Below are 15,012 nucleotides of genomic sequence, written 5' to 3' on the forward strand. Positions count from 1 at the left end.
GCAGCAGACTTGCCCAGTGCTATATATTGTCTGATGTACTGACTGCTGCTTCCATTCGTGTCAATTATAGAACCAAGCATTGTGAAGTCTTTGACAACTTCAATCTTTTCAGTCTGCTGCTTACATGTCCAGTTGTGAGAATTTTTTTTTTCTTTATACTGAGATGTAATCCAAACTGTGGGAGCTCTCGTAGCATAGTGACTAAGGCATGTGACTGCTTAACCAGAAGGCTGGTGGTTCAATCCCACCAGCCACTCCTCAGAAGGAAGGTAGGACAATCTACTTTCGTAGTGACTCCACCTCAGAAATCCAAGGATGGGTAGCTATGAGTTGGCTCTGACTCCACGGCAGTGACTTTGGTTTTTTTGGAATCCATACCGCAGACTGTATTCTTCAGTCTTCCTCAATAAGTGCTTCAAGTCATCTTCACTATCAGCAAGCAAAGTTGCATCATCAGTGTATCACAGGTTGTTAATGAGCCTTCCTTCAATCCTGATGCCATGTTCTTCTTCATATAGTCCAGCTTCTCAGATTATTTGCTCAGCATATAGATTAAATGAGTATGGTGAAAGGATACAACCCTGACACACTCCCTTCTTGATTTTAAACCATGCAGTGTCCCCTTGTTCTATTTGAATGACAGCCTCCTTGTCTATGTACAGGTTCCTCATGAGTACAATTAACTGTTCTGGAATTCCCATTCTTCTCAATGTTATCCATAATTTGTTATAATCCACACAATCAAATGCTTTTGCATAGTCAACAGAACACAAGTAAACATCTTTTTGGTATTCTTTGCTTTGAGCAAAGTGAAATACTTACCTGTCATAAATTGATACTGCTCCCTTGACAGATGTTCTCTAAGAGTTGTCAGAAAGAAAATATGGCTCCAGTCAGACTTGGTTCATGTAGTAGCTGGTCATGCCTGCTTTTCCCTCTTGAGGGATTCACCTTGCGTCAGGTCTGCATAAATTGATGGGGGGGGGGTCTCCTAGGTTTTTCCTTCTAGTGTAGACCTTGGAGTACAGGAGATTGGAACTCTCACTAAGATGAAAATATCTCAGTCAGTGTCTATGTAGTTTGGCCTTTCATCCCTGATGTTTCTCAGGCCCATGCTGGTGGTCACTAGCAGGGAATATCCTTTGGAAGAATCAAGGTCTCACACCTAATATTTTGCATCAATACCAAACGTGGTCACTCTCATGTGTGCAATGAGAGGTTAAAAAATCTAGAAACAAGTCATCTATAAACATAAAGTAAATAAAACCAAGATGCTTCCTCTTGGGAGATACAAACCAAAATGTGTTAATCCTGGATAGAATAAAAGGAAAATCATGCTCTGTATTGACTTGAAGAGGGGAAATGTCAACTGCAGAATCGTTTTGGCTTCCAATTTTGTGACCAGATGCAGATGGATTGCATGTTGTAGTCAGCTTCTGGAGTTCCCCCATTCTTTCTCTTTCCACTTTTGCTTGTAGAATCGAATTACAGAGGCTTTCTGAAGAAAACACCTTGTTGACAAATGAGCTGGAAAGGATTCAGCAAGACCTTGAAGCTGCAAAAAGGACAAATGATACACAGAGGTAAGGGCCCATCTCAGTGCTTCCCCTGACCTTCATACTTGTGACTGGTTTCCTCTTAGTAGAATGAGTGGTTTCCTCTCTGTAGAATGAGTGAAGAAGTTATTGATATATGAAGGGGTGAGTATTCACAAGTAAATTCCATCTTCCAGGAAAACCACAAATGGGTAAGCCTTGTTGGCCTCTGATCATGATTTGACAAGCACGTATCCTTCCCAAGTATCTTGGTCTCAGAAGTAGAAAGCAGAGAGCATTTGCATGTGACAACACTGCCTGCTCCACAGTGAGCAGCTGAAGCACACATCCTATTTACCTCTGAAAGGAAGAGGCAGCACTTTATTACACCTACAAAAGTACTCCACATCACACCTGAAATGGGGCAGGCAGGAATTAATTTTGTAGGGTCTAGAGGTGCTCTTATGATCTTCCTCGGCAAGTAGAATATATTTGCTCATGTTCTGATAATGGTTGTAGCTGAGCTTTTCTCCACGGTTCATTCATCTATATTGTTTTCAGTGAACAGGGAGGGGAAGGGCCCTGGAACAATAAGGCAGGAGCAAGGGTGGGAGGAGGGTGAGAACACCCTGTCAGTGAGTTTCTGCTTTCACTGCTGTAGCATTATCCAAGGACAGTTTGGACCCCCACCTTCATAAAAAGTTCCACATGAGCTCAGCTCTGAAATGTTGAGACCATGGTTCTGAATTGATAGAATAGGCATGCAGAATGCAGAGTAAGCAGTCCAGTTTTGCCTCTGGAAACTATTTTCTTGAAGGTTTGCCTACAGAATCCTTTTCTAATAGACTCCATTGGGTGTAAGGTGGTTTGGATCTTTGTGTTGCTGAGTGTGAGTATTCACATACTTTGCTAAAGAAACTAATTGTGTGATTGAAAAATGTCATAGAGAATGCTCTTTTGCACTATAAATAACACCAACTAGTATAGTTGTGTTTTATCAACTAGGCAAAAACATTTGAGTTTGTGGATCATAGCAAATTATGGATAACTTTGGAAGACTGGGAATTCCAGAAAACTTAATAATACTCATGAGGAATGTGTACATGGACTAAGAGGCTGTTGTTCAAACAGAATAAGGGGATACTGCATGGTTTAAGATCAGGAAGGGAGTGTGTCAGGGTTGTATCCTTTCACCATACTTATTCAATCTATATGCTGAGCAAATAATCCGAGAAGCTGGACTATACGAAGAAGAACGTGGCATCAGGATTGGAGGAAGACTCTTTAACAACCTGCGATATGCAGACATCACAACCTTGCTTGCTGAAAGTGAAGATGACTTGAAGCCCTTACTGATGAAGACTGAAGACTACAATCTGCAGTATGGATTACACCTCAATATAAAGAAAACAAAATCTTCACAACTGTACCAGTAAGCAGCCATGATAAATGAAGAAAAGGTTGAAGTTGTCAAAGACTTCATATTACTTGGTTCTACAGTCAACACCAGTGGAAGAAGCAGTCAAGACATCAGACAATGTATTGCATTGGGCAGATCTGCTGCAAAAAATCTCTTTCAAGAGCTGAAGAGCAAAGACATCTCCTTGAAAACTAAGAGGCACCTAACCCAAGGCATGGTATTTTCAGTTGCTTTATATGCATGTGAAAGCTGGACAGTGAATAAGGAAGACCAAAGAAGAGTTGATACTTTTGAGTTCTGGTGTTGGCAAAGAATACTGAAAGTACCGTGGACTACTAAAAGAACTAACAAATCTATCCTGGAAAAAGTGCAGCTGGAGTGCTCCTTGGAAGAGAGAATGGACAGACATTGTCTCACCTGCTTTGGTCATGTTACCAGAAGGGACCGTTCTGTGGAGAAGGATATCAGGCTTAGTAAAGTGGAGGGTCAACAAAAAAGGGAAAGGCCCTCAACAAGGTAGATTGACACAGTGGCTGCAACAGTGGGCTCAGATATAGCAAGTATCATGAGGCTGGCACAGGACCAGGCAGTGTTTTGTTCTGTTCTACATAAGGTTGAACATGAGTTGGAGATGACTCTACAGCACCTAACAACAGCAGCAGCAATGTCCTACCTCTCTAAAACTCAAAACACCAAACTCACTGCTGTGGAGTCAGTTCTGATTTATAGCGACCCCTCCTTGGGTTTCCGAGGCAGTACAGTAGTAGATTACCTATTCCTCCTTCCAAGGAGTCGTTGGTGAGTTTGAGCCACCAGCCTTCTGGTTACCAGTCAGATGTGTTACGCATTACACCATCATATCTGTAAAATCCGTGGCTTTGAAATAGTTCATTCAACTTCAGCCATCTGCTTAAAATTTTCATTTCCATCCTACAGATACTGAATCAGAATCTATAGTGTAACAAGAACCCCAAGTGATACTTATAGTACATACCAAAAAACGAAACAAAACAAAAAAAAAAACACTTCCATCAATTCCTACTTATAGCAACCCCCATGGGTTTCCAAAGCTGTAAATATTTATGGAAGCAGATTCCTTCATCTTCTTCCCTTGGAGCAGCTGGTAGGTTTGAACTGTTGACCAGCTCTCACATATATATGAAGCAGTTGCATATACCATGGCTTGGGTTAGGTGCATCTTAGTCTTCAAAGAGACATCTTTGCTCTTCAGCACTTGAAAGAGGTATTTTGCAGCAAATTTGCCCAATGCAGTACGTTATCTGATGTCTTGTCTGCTGCTTCCTTAGGTGTTGATTGTAGAAGTAGTGTGAAGTCTTTGACAACGTCAACCTTTTCTTCATTTGTTTAGCAGCCAAATGCCTTACCCACTATACCACCAGAACTTCTATGTGTACATAAAGATCTAGTTAACATAGGGTTATAATGTCATAGTGGGCTCTATCCAGCAGAAGGAAACGATTTGATTCCCAGTGATATTTTGCTTCTTCAACAGGAAAGAAATTGAAGTTTTGAAGAAGGAGAAAAACCAGGCCTACTTTAAAATGGAAACGCTCAACAAACAGGTCCAGTACACCACCCTTTCTTTTTTCACTATTTTACTATAGCTTAACACTTATGTGAAGGAAGTATGGAGCTTTTTTCTGAAAGATTTCAGAATGCATCACACCTCATCAAAATCAGGAAATTAGTATGTTGCTATTATGATTTTGATGCTCAAATTATCTTGGATTTGGCCAATGGGAGTCTTGACTTCTGTGTTCTTTGAACATGTCTGATCATTCTTGGAGCATTCCCTTAATTTCTGGGGCCAAAATATATTCCAGGCTCACCTGATACTTTCCCTGCCTCAGTCCCTGAATTAGCCATTACTCTAAGGAGCTTTTGACCCATTTTAGTAAATAATGGTATTTAGAAACCAAGACCTGAGCATCAGGTGTTCTCATTGGTCCTAGAGGTGGATAGGGCAAGGGAATGTGTACATGTGTGGTGGATACATATGCAGATACACATATGAACATAATTTCAAGTATATTTCTATATACATTGCGGTACCTTTATTGAGGGAGCTCTGGTGGCATAGTGGCTAAGGCACTTGACTGCTCACCAGATGGCTGGTGGTTCAAACCCATCAGCCACTCCTTGGAAGGAAGGTTGGGCAATCCTACTTCCGTAGTGATACTGCCTCGGAAACCCAAGGAGGGGTCGCTATGAGTCAGGGCTGACTCGACGGCACATAACAACAACCTTTATTGAATACCATTAGTTCAAACCCATACCTGCATTACCCATCCAACATACAAAGCTAAAGCTAGTTTTTGTCTTTCCATATTTATAATTCCTTTCTCAAATAGTGAAAAACCTGTCTTCTTTCATCCTCAATATACTTATTATTTCCTCAGTCCCTTTTTATTCCTCACACAAATGCCTTTCTGACTCTTTTATTGGGAACTGATACCCCTCCCCTGGGCCTTCTGCTCCCTCTAGTCTCTCACACACAGATGCATTCCTTACTGAGTCCCACTTCATGACTTTATTTTTTTTTAATTTTTATTGTGATTTGGGTAAAAGTTCACAAAGCAAATTCACTTTCCCTACAGCAACTCCCATACACTTTGGGACTATAATTTACCAGAGTGCAACAGCTCCCCTCCCACCTCTTCCCCATAGGCATCTGTTCGCCGCGTCCTTTCCTCCCTTGCACTCCTGCCCCCTGAGCTGTCTCCCTGTGCATACACAGCCTTCTATTCTCGCATGATTAATCTCTCCAAGAAGTGTATTACCTAATGTAAATGTTCAGCTTATATGCCTGTCTTTTGTTTGGCTGGAAACCACAGGAGTGGGTTCAATTCCAGACCTGAAGGGCAGCTAGGGGCCATAGTCTCAGTGGTTCCTCCAGGCTGTATCAGACCAGCAAACCTGTTCCATTTTTTTAAATGATTTTGAGTTTTGTTCCACGTTGTTCTCCTACTCTATCCAGAATCTGCTATATAGATCACCCTCCAAGTGGTTGACAGTGGTACCAGGACACCATCTAGTGCTTCTGGTCTCATAGTCATATAGGCTTAGGATCACATGGTGTACCAGTCACTTGGAGTTATGGTTTCCATGTGTCTTTGGTTTTCTTCATTTTTCTTTGCTGTGGACGAGGCAACACCCATCATTGCATCTAGATGGCCACTTGCAAGCTTTTAAGATCCTAGTTGCTACTCAACAAAGTAGGATGTGGAACAATGTTTTAGTGTAGTGTGTTATGTCAATTAAGCTTGATGTCCCCTGTGACTATGGTCCTGAGCCCACAGGTCCAACTACTCGCTCCCTCTGGGTGGCTGGCTGTGTCCAAGAAGTGACTACAACCTTGCCCCTTCTCAGCTCTACTCTATACCTAGAAATTCTTACAGAATATACAAATACACTTGTAGAAACATTTTCTGCCAACCCTATGCATGGTTGTGCATGCTCAGCACTGCATAGCATACCATAGACATTCAGCCTATCCACCCATCTATCCACCTATATATATATACAAAGGAGCTCTGGTAGCATAGTGGCTAAGGCACTTGACTGCTAACCAGAAGGCTGGCGGTTCAAACCCACCAGCCACTCCTCGGAAGGAAGGTTGGGCGTAGCTACTTCCGTAGTGATACTGCCTTGGAAACCCAAGGAGGGGTCGCTATGAGTCGGGGCCGACTTGATGGCAAACAACAACAACAACAACAAAACAACAACAACAACAAAATATATATATATATACATATATATATATATACATATATATATATATCCATGTTTGCCTTCACTGACAACACAGTACTGTGTGTGCAAAAGGGTTCATCTTTGTTGTCTGTACCTCCCATGCACCTCTCTGTGTCTTTTTCTTCCTGGAAGCCACTGTGTTCATCACTCACATTTGATACATTTCCCTTCTCTTCACCCACATCAATACTTTTCTCTACCTATCTAGAGTGTTCCCTCGCCTCCCCCCACCCTGGTAACCAACAAAGAAAATTTCCTTCCATATATAAGCCTTTCCTTGAATTACTACAATAACGCACTGATACAATATTTGTCCTTATTTGATTGACTTATTTCACTTAGCATAATGTCCTCCAAGATTATCCACGTTGTGCAGTGTTTTGCCGATTCTACATTATTCTTTAGGGTTGTATAGTACTTCATTGTGTGTATGTACCATGGTTTAGTTATCCATTTATCTGTTGATGGGCACCTAGGCTGTTTCCATCTTTTGGCTATTGGGAAAGTGCTGCGATTAACATGGGTGTGCATATATGTGTTCTTGTCCTGGCTCTCACTTTTTTTCCTAAAGATATATACTTGGAATGGATATGCTGGGTCAAATGGTATTTCTAATTCCAACTTTTTAAGGAATCACCATACTGCTTTCCAGTGGTTATAACATTAGACAGTCCCGCCAACAGTGTATGAGAGTCCCAATCTCTACATTTCCTCACCAGCATTTGTTATTTTCTGTCTTGTTGAACTTTGCCACTAGTGCTGGGGCCAGATGGTATCTTGTTGTTGTTTTGATTTGCATCCGAGGTTGGGCAATCCTACTTCCGTAGTGATACTGACTCGGAAACCCAAGGAGGGGTCGCTATGAGTCCGGGCCGACTCAACGGCAAATAACAACAAATGGCTAATGATTGTGAACATTTCTTTGTATGTTTGTTGGCCGCCTGAATATCCTCTTTGGTGCCCATTTATTAATTTGATTATTTGTCTTTTTGTTGTTGAGGTGTTGGAGTTTTCTATAAATTCTAGAGATAAGTCCCTTGTCAAATATTTCATTACTGAATATTTTTTTCCCAATCTGTAGGTTCTCTTTTGACTCTTCTGGAGAAGTCTTTGGAAACACATAAAAATTTAGTTTTTAGAAGATCCCATTCATCTAGTTTGTCTTCTGCTGTTTGTGCATTTTGGGTTATGCTTGATAGTCTGTTTATGCCGTATATTCCAAATCAAACCAAGCACATTGCCGTCAAGTTGGATCCCACTCATAGCGGCCCCTTATTGGGTTTCCAAGGCAGTATCACTATGGAAGTAGATTGCTCAACCTTCCGTCTGCGGAGTGGCTGGTGGATTTGAACCACCAGCCTTCTGGTTAGCAGTCAAATGCCTTAGGCACTACGCCACCAGAGCCCTTATGACATATATTAGGGCCCCTAAATTTTCCCCTAGTTTTTCCTTGAGGAACCCTATAGTTTTAGATTTCATATTTAAGTCTTTGATCCATCTGGAATTTGTTTTTGTGCATAGTGTTTCATTTTTCTGCAAATGGACATCCAGTTTTTGCAGTATCTTTGTTAAACAGTCAATCTCGTCCCCATTTACTGGATTTTGGCTCTTTGTCAAAGATCATAGGTCAATGGATCTATTTCTAGGTTCTCAATTTTATTCCATGGGTCTATATGTCTATCATTATACCACTACCAGGCAGTTTGGACTGTGTGGACGTATAGTAGATTTTAATATCCGGGAGTGTGAGACCTCCTACTTTGTTCTTCAATAATGCTTTGCTCATCTGAGGTTGCTTTCCTTTCCATATAAAGTTAGTGATTGGTTTTTCCATATCCTTAAAGAATGTTAATTGGATTTGAGTTGGGATTGGATTGAATGTATAGATTGCTTTAGGTAGAATGACATTTTCAAAATGTTCAACCTCCCTTTCCATGAGCATGGTATGTTCTTCCATTTATATAGATCTCCAGTCACTCCTTGGAAGGAGGGTTGGGCAATCTACTTCTGTAGAAACCCAAGGAGGGGTCTCTAGGAGTCAGGTCCGACTTGACAGCACATAGCAACAACAACATGGTTTCTTGAAGAAGTCTTTTATAGTTTTCTTTGAACAGGTCTTTTGTTTCCCTGGAATGATTTATTCCCAAGTATTTTATTTTTTTGGTAGCTGTTGTAAATGATACTGATTTCCTTATTTCTTTTTCAGCGATCTCTTTGCTGGTGTAGAGGAATCCAACTGATTTTTGGATGTTCATCTTGTATCCTGCTATGATGCCAAATCTCTCAATTAGTTCCAGTATACTTTTTACTGAGTCTCTTGGGTTTTCTAGGTATAGGATCATATCAGCAAATAGGGATAGTTTGATGTCTTCCTTACCAATTTGGACACCTTTGATTTTCCTTTCTTGCCTTACTGCCCTTGCTAGGACTTCCAGTACAATGTTGAATAGAAGTGGTGATAGAGGGCATCCTTGTCTGGATCATGTTTGCAAGGGAAATGGTTTCAGTCTCTCTCCATTGAGACTGATGTTGGCTGTTTGTTATTATGTTGAGGAATGTCCCTTCTATTCCTGTTTTGCTGAGAGTTTTGATCAGGAATGGGTGTTGGATTTTATCAGATGCCTTTTCTGTATCAATTGATAGGATCATGTGGTTCTTTCCCTTTGTTTTATTTATATGGTAGATGACGTTAATTGTTTTTCTAATGTTGAACCATCCTTGCATACCTGTTATGAATCCCAGTTGGTCATAATGTATTTATTTATTTTATTTGTTTTGATATGCTATTGGAGTCTATTGGCTAGGATTGTGTTCAAGATTTTTGCATCTATATTCATGAGGGATATTGGCCTGTAGTTTTCCTTTTGAGTGATACCTTTGCCTGGTTTTGGTATCAAGGTTATGCTTGCTTCATAAAATGAATTTGAGAGGATTTTGTCCTTTTCTATGTTCTAGAATAGTTTGAGTAGGATTGGTGTCAGTTCTTCTCTGGTTGTTTAGTAGAATTCTCTGGTGAAACTGTCTGGGCCAGGGCTTTTTTTTGTTGGAATTTTTTTTTTATGACCTGTTCAATTTCTTCTTTTGTTATGGTTCTGTTCAATTGTTGCACCTCAGTCTGTGTTGTTTTAGGTAAGTAGTGTGTTTCTACAAATCTATCCATTTCTTCCAGATTTTCAAATTTGTTGATATTATCCTTTTTATTTCAGTTGGTTTTGTTGTGATGATGCCTATTTCATTTCTTATTCGTGTTGTTTGTTTTATCTCTCTCTTTTCCTTTGTTAAATTTGCCAGTGGTTTGTCAGTTTTTTTAATCTTTTCATAAAACCAACTTCTAGTCTTGTTGATTTTTTCTATTTTCTGTTTCATTGATTTCTGCTCGAACCTTAAATTTCCTTTCTTCTGGTGACTGTAGGTATTTTTTGCTGTTCTTTTTCTCATTGTTGGAGATGTTGGTTTAAAGTGTTGATTTTGGCTCTTTCTTCTTTTATGATGTGTGCATTGACTGCTATAAATTGGCCTCTGATCACTGCTTTTGCTGTGTCCCAAAGATTTTGGTATGTTGTGTTTTCATTCTCGTTGGATTCAAGGAATTTTTTAATTTCTTTTATTTCTTCTGTTACCCAGTCATTCTTAAAGAGGTTGTTGTTCAGTTTCTATGTGTTTGCCCTTTTCCCATTGATCTTCCTGTTGTTATTTCTAATTTGATAGCATTGTGAGAAGATGCTTTGCAGTGTTTCCATGTTTTTAAATTTATTAAGGCTTGCTTTATGGCCTACTATATGGTCTATCATGGAGAATGTTGCATGTGTACTGGAAAGAATGTATATTGTGATGTTGTTGGATGAAGTGCTCTGTAGATGTCTATAAGTTCATGTTGGTGGATTGTATTGTTTAGTTCTTCTGCATCTTTGTTGAGTTTCTTTCCAGTTGTTCTGTCTTTCATTGAAAGTGGTATATTAAAATCTCCTACTATTACTGTGAAGTCATCTATTTGTCCTTTCAATTCTGTAAAGTCTGATTTATGTATTTTGAGGTTCTTTCATTGGGTGCATAAATATTTATTATGGTTATGTCCTCTTGTTCTGTCTACCCTTTAATCATGATATAATGTCCTTCCTTGTCTCTTATGGTGGTTTTTGTCTTAAAGTCAATTTTACCAGAAATTAATATTGCCACTCCTGCTCTTTTTCGATTAACATTTTCTTGATATCTCTTTTTCCTGCCTTTGATTTTTAGTCTATTTTTGTCTTGATCTCTAAGGTGTGTCTCTTGTAGACAGCATAGTGATGGGTTATGTTTTCATATCCAGCCTACAACTCTTCATAACTTTAGTGGTACATTTAATCCATTTACATTCAGTCTAATTATTAGCAAATATGAATTTGTTGCTGTCATTTTTTTATGTGTTTTTCATGGTGTTGCTGATTTCTTTGTTCCATATAATTTTCTGTGCTGGGCTTATTTTGTTTATGAATCATATTATCATTTCCTTTGTTGCTATTGTTTTAGTATTTGGTTAATATTTGGGCTTTTACTCTTTTTTATTTTAATGGGAAGGTTTATTATTTTTCTTTGAAGTTAACCCATAATTTATAGTTTTCTTTCCAAGTGTAGAATAGTCCATTCTCTCTTGCAATTCTCTTGACTTCCTCACTGTTTAGAAATTCTCTAAGAACACTATTTTTTCCCCTCATTTTGGTTTGTAGGAGCTCTGGTGGTGTCGTGCCTAATGCATTTGACTGCTAACTAGAAGGCTGGAGTTTCAAACCCACCAGGCACTGCTTGGAAGGAAGGTTGGGCTATCTACTTTCATAGTGATACTGCCTCAGAAACCGAAGGAGGGGTTGCTATGAGTCGGGTCTGACTTGACAGCAGTGTTTTTTTTGTTGTTGTTGTTTGTAGTTGTCCTCATTTACCAATTAATGTCTCTGGTTCCTTGTTTACAATCTTGTAAGTTTATACTTCCATAACTGGGTAAATTTCTGGGTTATATTATCATGTATGTTAGTAGGTCATTGTTATTTGCTGTTGTTGGTTTTCTGTTCCAAAGAACTCCTTTTAGCATCTTGCAAGTTTTATCTGGTTTTAACAAATTCCCTTAATTTCTGCTTATCTGGAAATGTCCTAATTTCATCATTGTATTTGGGGCACACTTTTGCTGGGTATATAATTTTTAGGTTGGAAATTTTTTTCTTTCAGGGTTTTATGTATACCATGCCATTGCCTTCTCACTTGCATGGTTTCTGCTGAGAAATAAGAGTTTAGTCTTATTGGTTGCTTTTGTAACTTTTTGTTTCTCCTGTGCTACTTTCAGGATTCTTTCTTTGTCTTTGATTTTGGCGAGTGTGATGATGACTATAATATATCTTGGTGGCTATTTTGGGGTCTATCCTGTTTGGGATTCATTTGACTTCTTGAATGGCTATATTCTCATCTTTCATCATATCAGGGAAATTCTCTTCCAACAAATATTTGAAAATTTTCTCTGTGGATTTATTTGTCTCTTCCTATTCTGGAATTCTGCTTGTTGTTTTTATTTGCCATCGAGTTGGACCTGACTCATAGCAACCACTCCTTGGGGTTTTTGAGGCATTATCACTATGGAAGTAGATTCCCCAAACTTCCTTCCAAGGAGTGGCTGGTGGGTTTGAACTGCTAGCCTTCTGGTTAGCAGTCAAGTGCCTTAGGCACTACACTACCAGAGTAAGTTACTCCTCTTGATGGTATCCCACATGAATCTTAGGCTTCCTTCATTTTGTTTGATCCTTTTTCTGATTGATTCCTTTCCAAACACTTATTGAAATATTTGTCTTCAATCTCACCAATTCTATCTTTCATTGATTTGATTCTGCTCCTTTGCTCATTCAGTGTGTTTTGTTTCTGAAAATGTATTATTAATTATCTGTATTTCCATCTGTAGATATTTTCTAATCATTTCTAATTTTTCATTTATATTATTATTTGCTCTAGTATTCTCTTTTGAATTTTTTCTAGGGTTTTGTCTTTGTTTTCCTTAATTTTGTCAGTGTTTTCCTTCATCTGTCTCTCAATCCGTTGAAGGTACCTAAATATGACTCTTTTGAATTCCTTACCAGGAAGTTCCAGTGCCGCTTCTTCCTCAGGGATGTTTTCTGGGTCTGTATCTTGGTCCCTTGTTTCTGTTGCTTCTTTGTGTGGACTGTGATGGTCTGTTGTCTCAGAGACACTGTGACATTGTTGTATTTATATTTAATGGGTAATTGTATGTTGGAGTTATTCATCCAAGATTTTTGTTTTATTTTATTTGGATGTATCTCAGTACATTATTTGGATGTATCTCAGTACATCTATTTTCTAGTTGGCAGCACTTATGCATTAACCATCTGTCTCCTGGTGGGTGTGATAGAGAATGATAATGGGTGCACAGATGTCTGTTAGCTGTTTGTGAAAAGCAGTTAAGAGTGAGTCAGGCTTATATTGGCTATCATTTATTGTTGGACAGTTTTTGCAGAAACAAGTGCTGGCCCTCACTCAGTAGGTGGGGCTGCAGTAGTTGTGGGTATGATTGTGTTGTAGGGACACTGTTGCTATCTCATACTCAGTTAGACAAAAACAGCAAGTAAAACTATCACATAAAAAGTGAAAACAAGATGACAAAAACAAATTGCATAAACACACAAAACAATCAGCAAAAAGAGAAAGAAAAGAAGAGGAGAGGCAATAAATGAGATGAAATATTTGAAGTAATGCTTTTAAAAGACAAAAGAAATAGAAATAGAGAAAAAAGAAATCCATAATATTTGGGAAGGTGGGAATAAGAGAAAAGATAGAGTAAGAGAATAATGAAGGAAAAATGGGAAAAATGCACAAAGAAAAAGAAAGGATGGGAAGAACTACAAGAATGAAAAAAAAATGGAGACCAGAAAAAAGGAAGAGAAAAAATAATAGCCAAAAACTAGAACCTGAGAAGGTTAAAAAAGAATAAAAATTAAGAGGAAGAAAAAGAAAAGTATAACTTAAAAACAAAACAAAACAAATCTTGTGGAACAGGGCTCCTAGGCTTCATCAGACCACACAGATTGGGATGGAATTCTTGCCATCCCAGAAGGTAGGTGGAGGTGAGGGGTAGCTGCACCTCTGTGCACCAAGAGGGTGTGGTGTATGAGTAACAAGGGAAATGTCACACCTTTCCAATCATTAGCCCCCGGTATGTCCATGCTGTCCTCGGCAAGCAGAGTTATCCTTAGGTCCCTGGAATCTGAACAAGAATACTGTCACTTTAAATATTAAAAATGGCCACAGCACTTGTAAACACTGATAATGGCTATGCCCTCCAGCCAGCTGAAAGTCCACAGCTCAGTTTGTCTCCTTCTTTACTGTTTCCTTTTTAAGTTATTAGCCACCAGTCCAATCGTCTGTGCAGCCCCTGGTGAGCAGGACCAATTTTTAGGTTAATTCTCAGGTCTTAACGCCACTTGGAGGAAATATTGAAATTGTCCATTCTGTTTGGATAGCTGACAGTCCACAGCTCCATTTGTGTCCTTATTCACTGTTTTCATTCGTGTTCTTCTATTAGTTGTTTTTTAATCCACTTCTGTGTCCTTTGTTTCAAAGCTCAGGGCTCCAGGATTATCTTCTGTATCTGTGTCAACTGGTTTCTCTTTTCTTTGTTGAAGAGGGTCTCTGTAGTTTGTCTGCATATTCTGCCTTCTTACCAGAAGTCCTTCTTCTTTTTGTGTGTGTGTGTGTGTGGACTATGATTATCTGTTATCTCAGAGACGTTGTGGTGGTGTTGTATTTATGTTTAATTTGTAGTTGTATGTTAGTCTGATTCACACAGGATTTTATTTTTGCTTTATTTTGTTTGGCTATATCTGTGTGAGCAGGGAACTGTGTTTCTCTGTTTGCTATTTGGTAGCACTTAGGCACTCACCACCTATCTCCTGGTGTATGTGATAGAGAATGAGTATGTGTGCACAGATCTCTGTTAGCTGTTGATAAAAAGCAGTTGAGGGTGAGGGGAGCTGGTATTGGCCACTGTCTATCATTGGTCCATTGGTGAAAAAGCAAGTAGTGGTACGCACTCAGCGGGTGTGGCTACAAGTGGTGCAAGTATGGTTGGGTTGTGCGGGAACAGTTGCTGTCCACTCAGTTAGAGAAAAAAAAAAAATTGGACACCAAATAACCAAAAGCAAGAGAATAAAAAATTCAAACTATATGAACAAATGGAAGCAATTGCAAGGAATAATAAAAGAGATGCAATAAATAAGAAGAAAAAATTTCAAAATATATCTAGAAAGATAA

General features: G+C 39.0%; 1 protein-coding gene across 1 annotated transcript in view; it reads left to right on the forward strand.

The window, feature by feature from the left end:
- NINL (ninein like) overlaps positions 1 to 15,012 on the forward strand; it is a gene marked incomplete at its 5' end in the record, with an annotated part of 227,849 nt that overhangs the window by 124,094 nt on the left and 88,743 nt on the right. Inside the window, 2 exon segments of the mRNA XM_007958241.1 lie at positions 1,479 to 1,583; positions 4,469 to 4,538. Of these exon segments, the coding sequence (XP_007956432.1) occupies positions 1,479 to 1,583; positions 4,469 to 4,538 (175 nt within the window).

Source organism: Orycteropus afer, unplaced genomic scaffold (assembly GCF_000298275.1).
Source record: "Orycteropus afer afer isolate SDZICR_OR568_19922 unplaced genomic scaffold, OryAfe1.0 scaffold00890, whole genome shotgun sequence".
NCBI lineage: Eukaryota > Metazoa > Chordata > Mammalia > Tubulidentata > Orycteropodidae > Orycteropus > Orycteropus afer.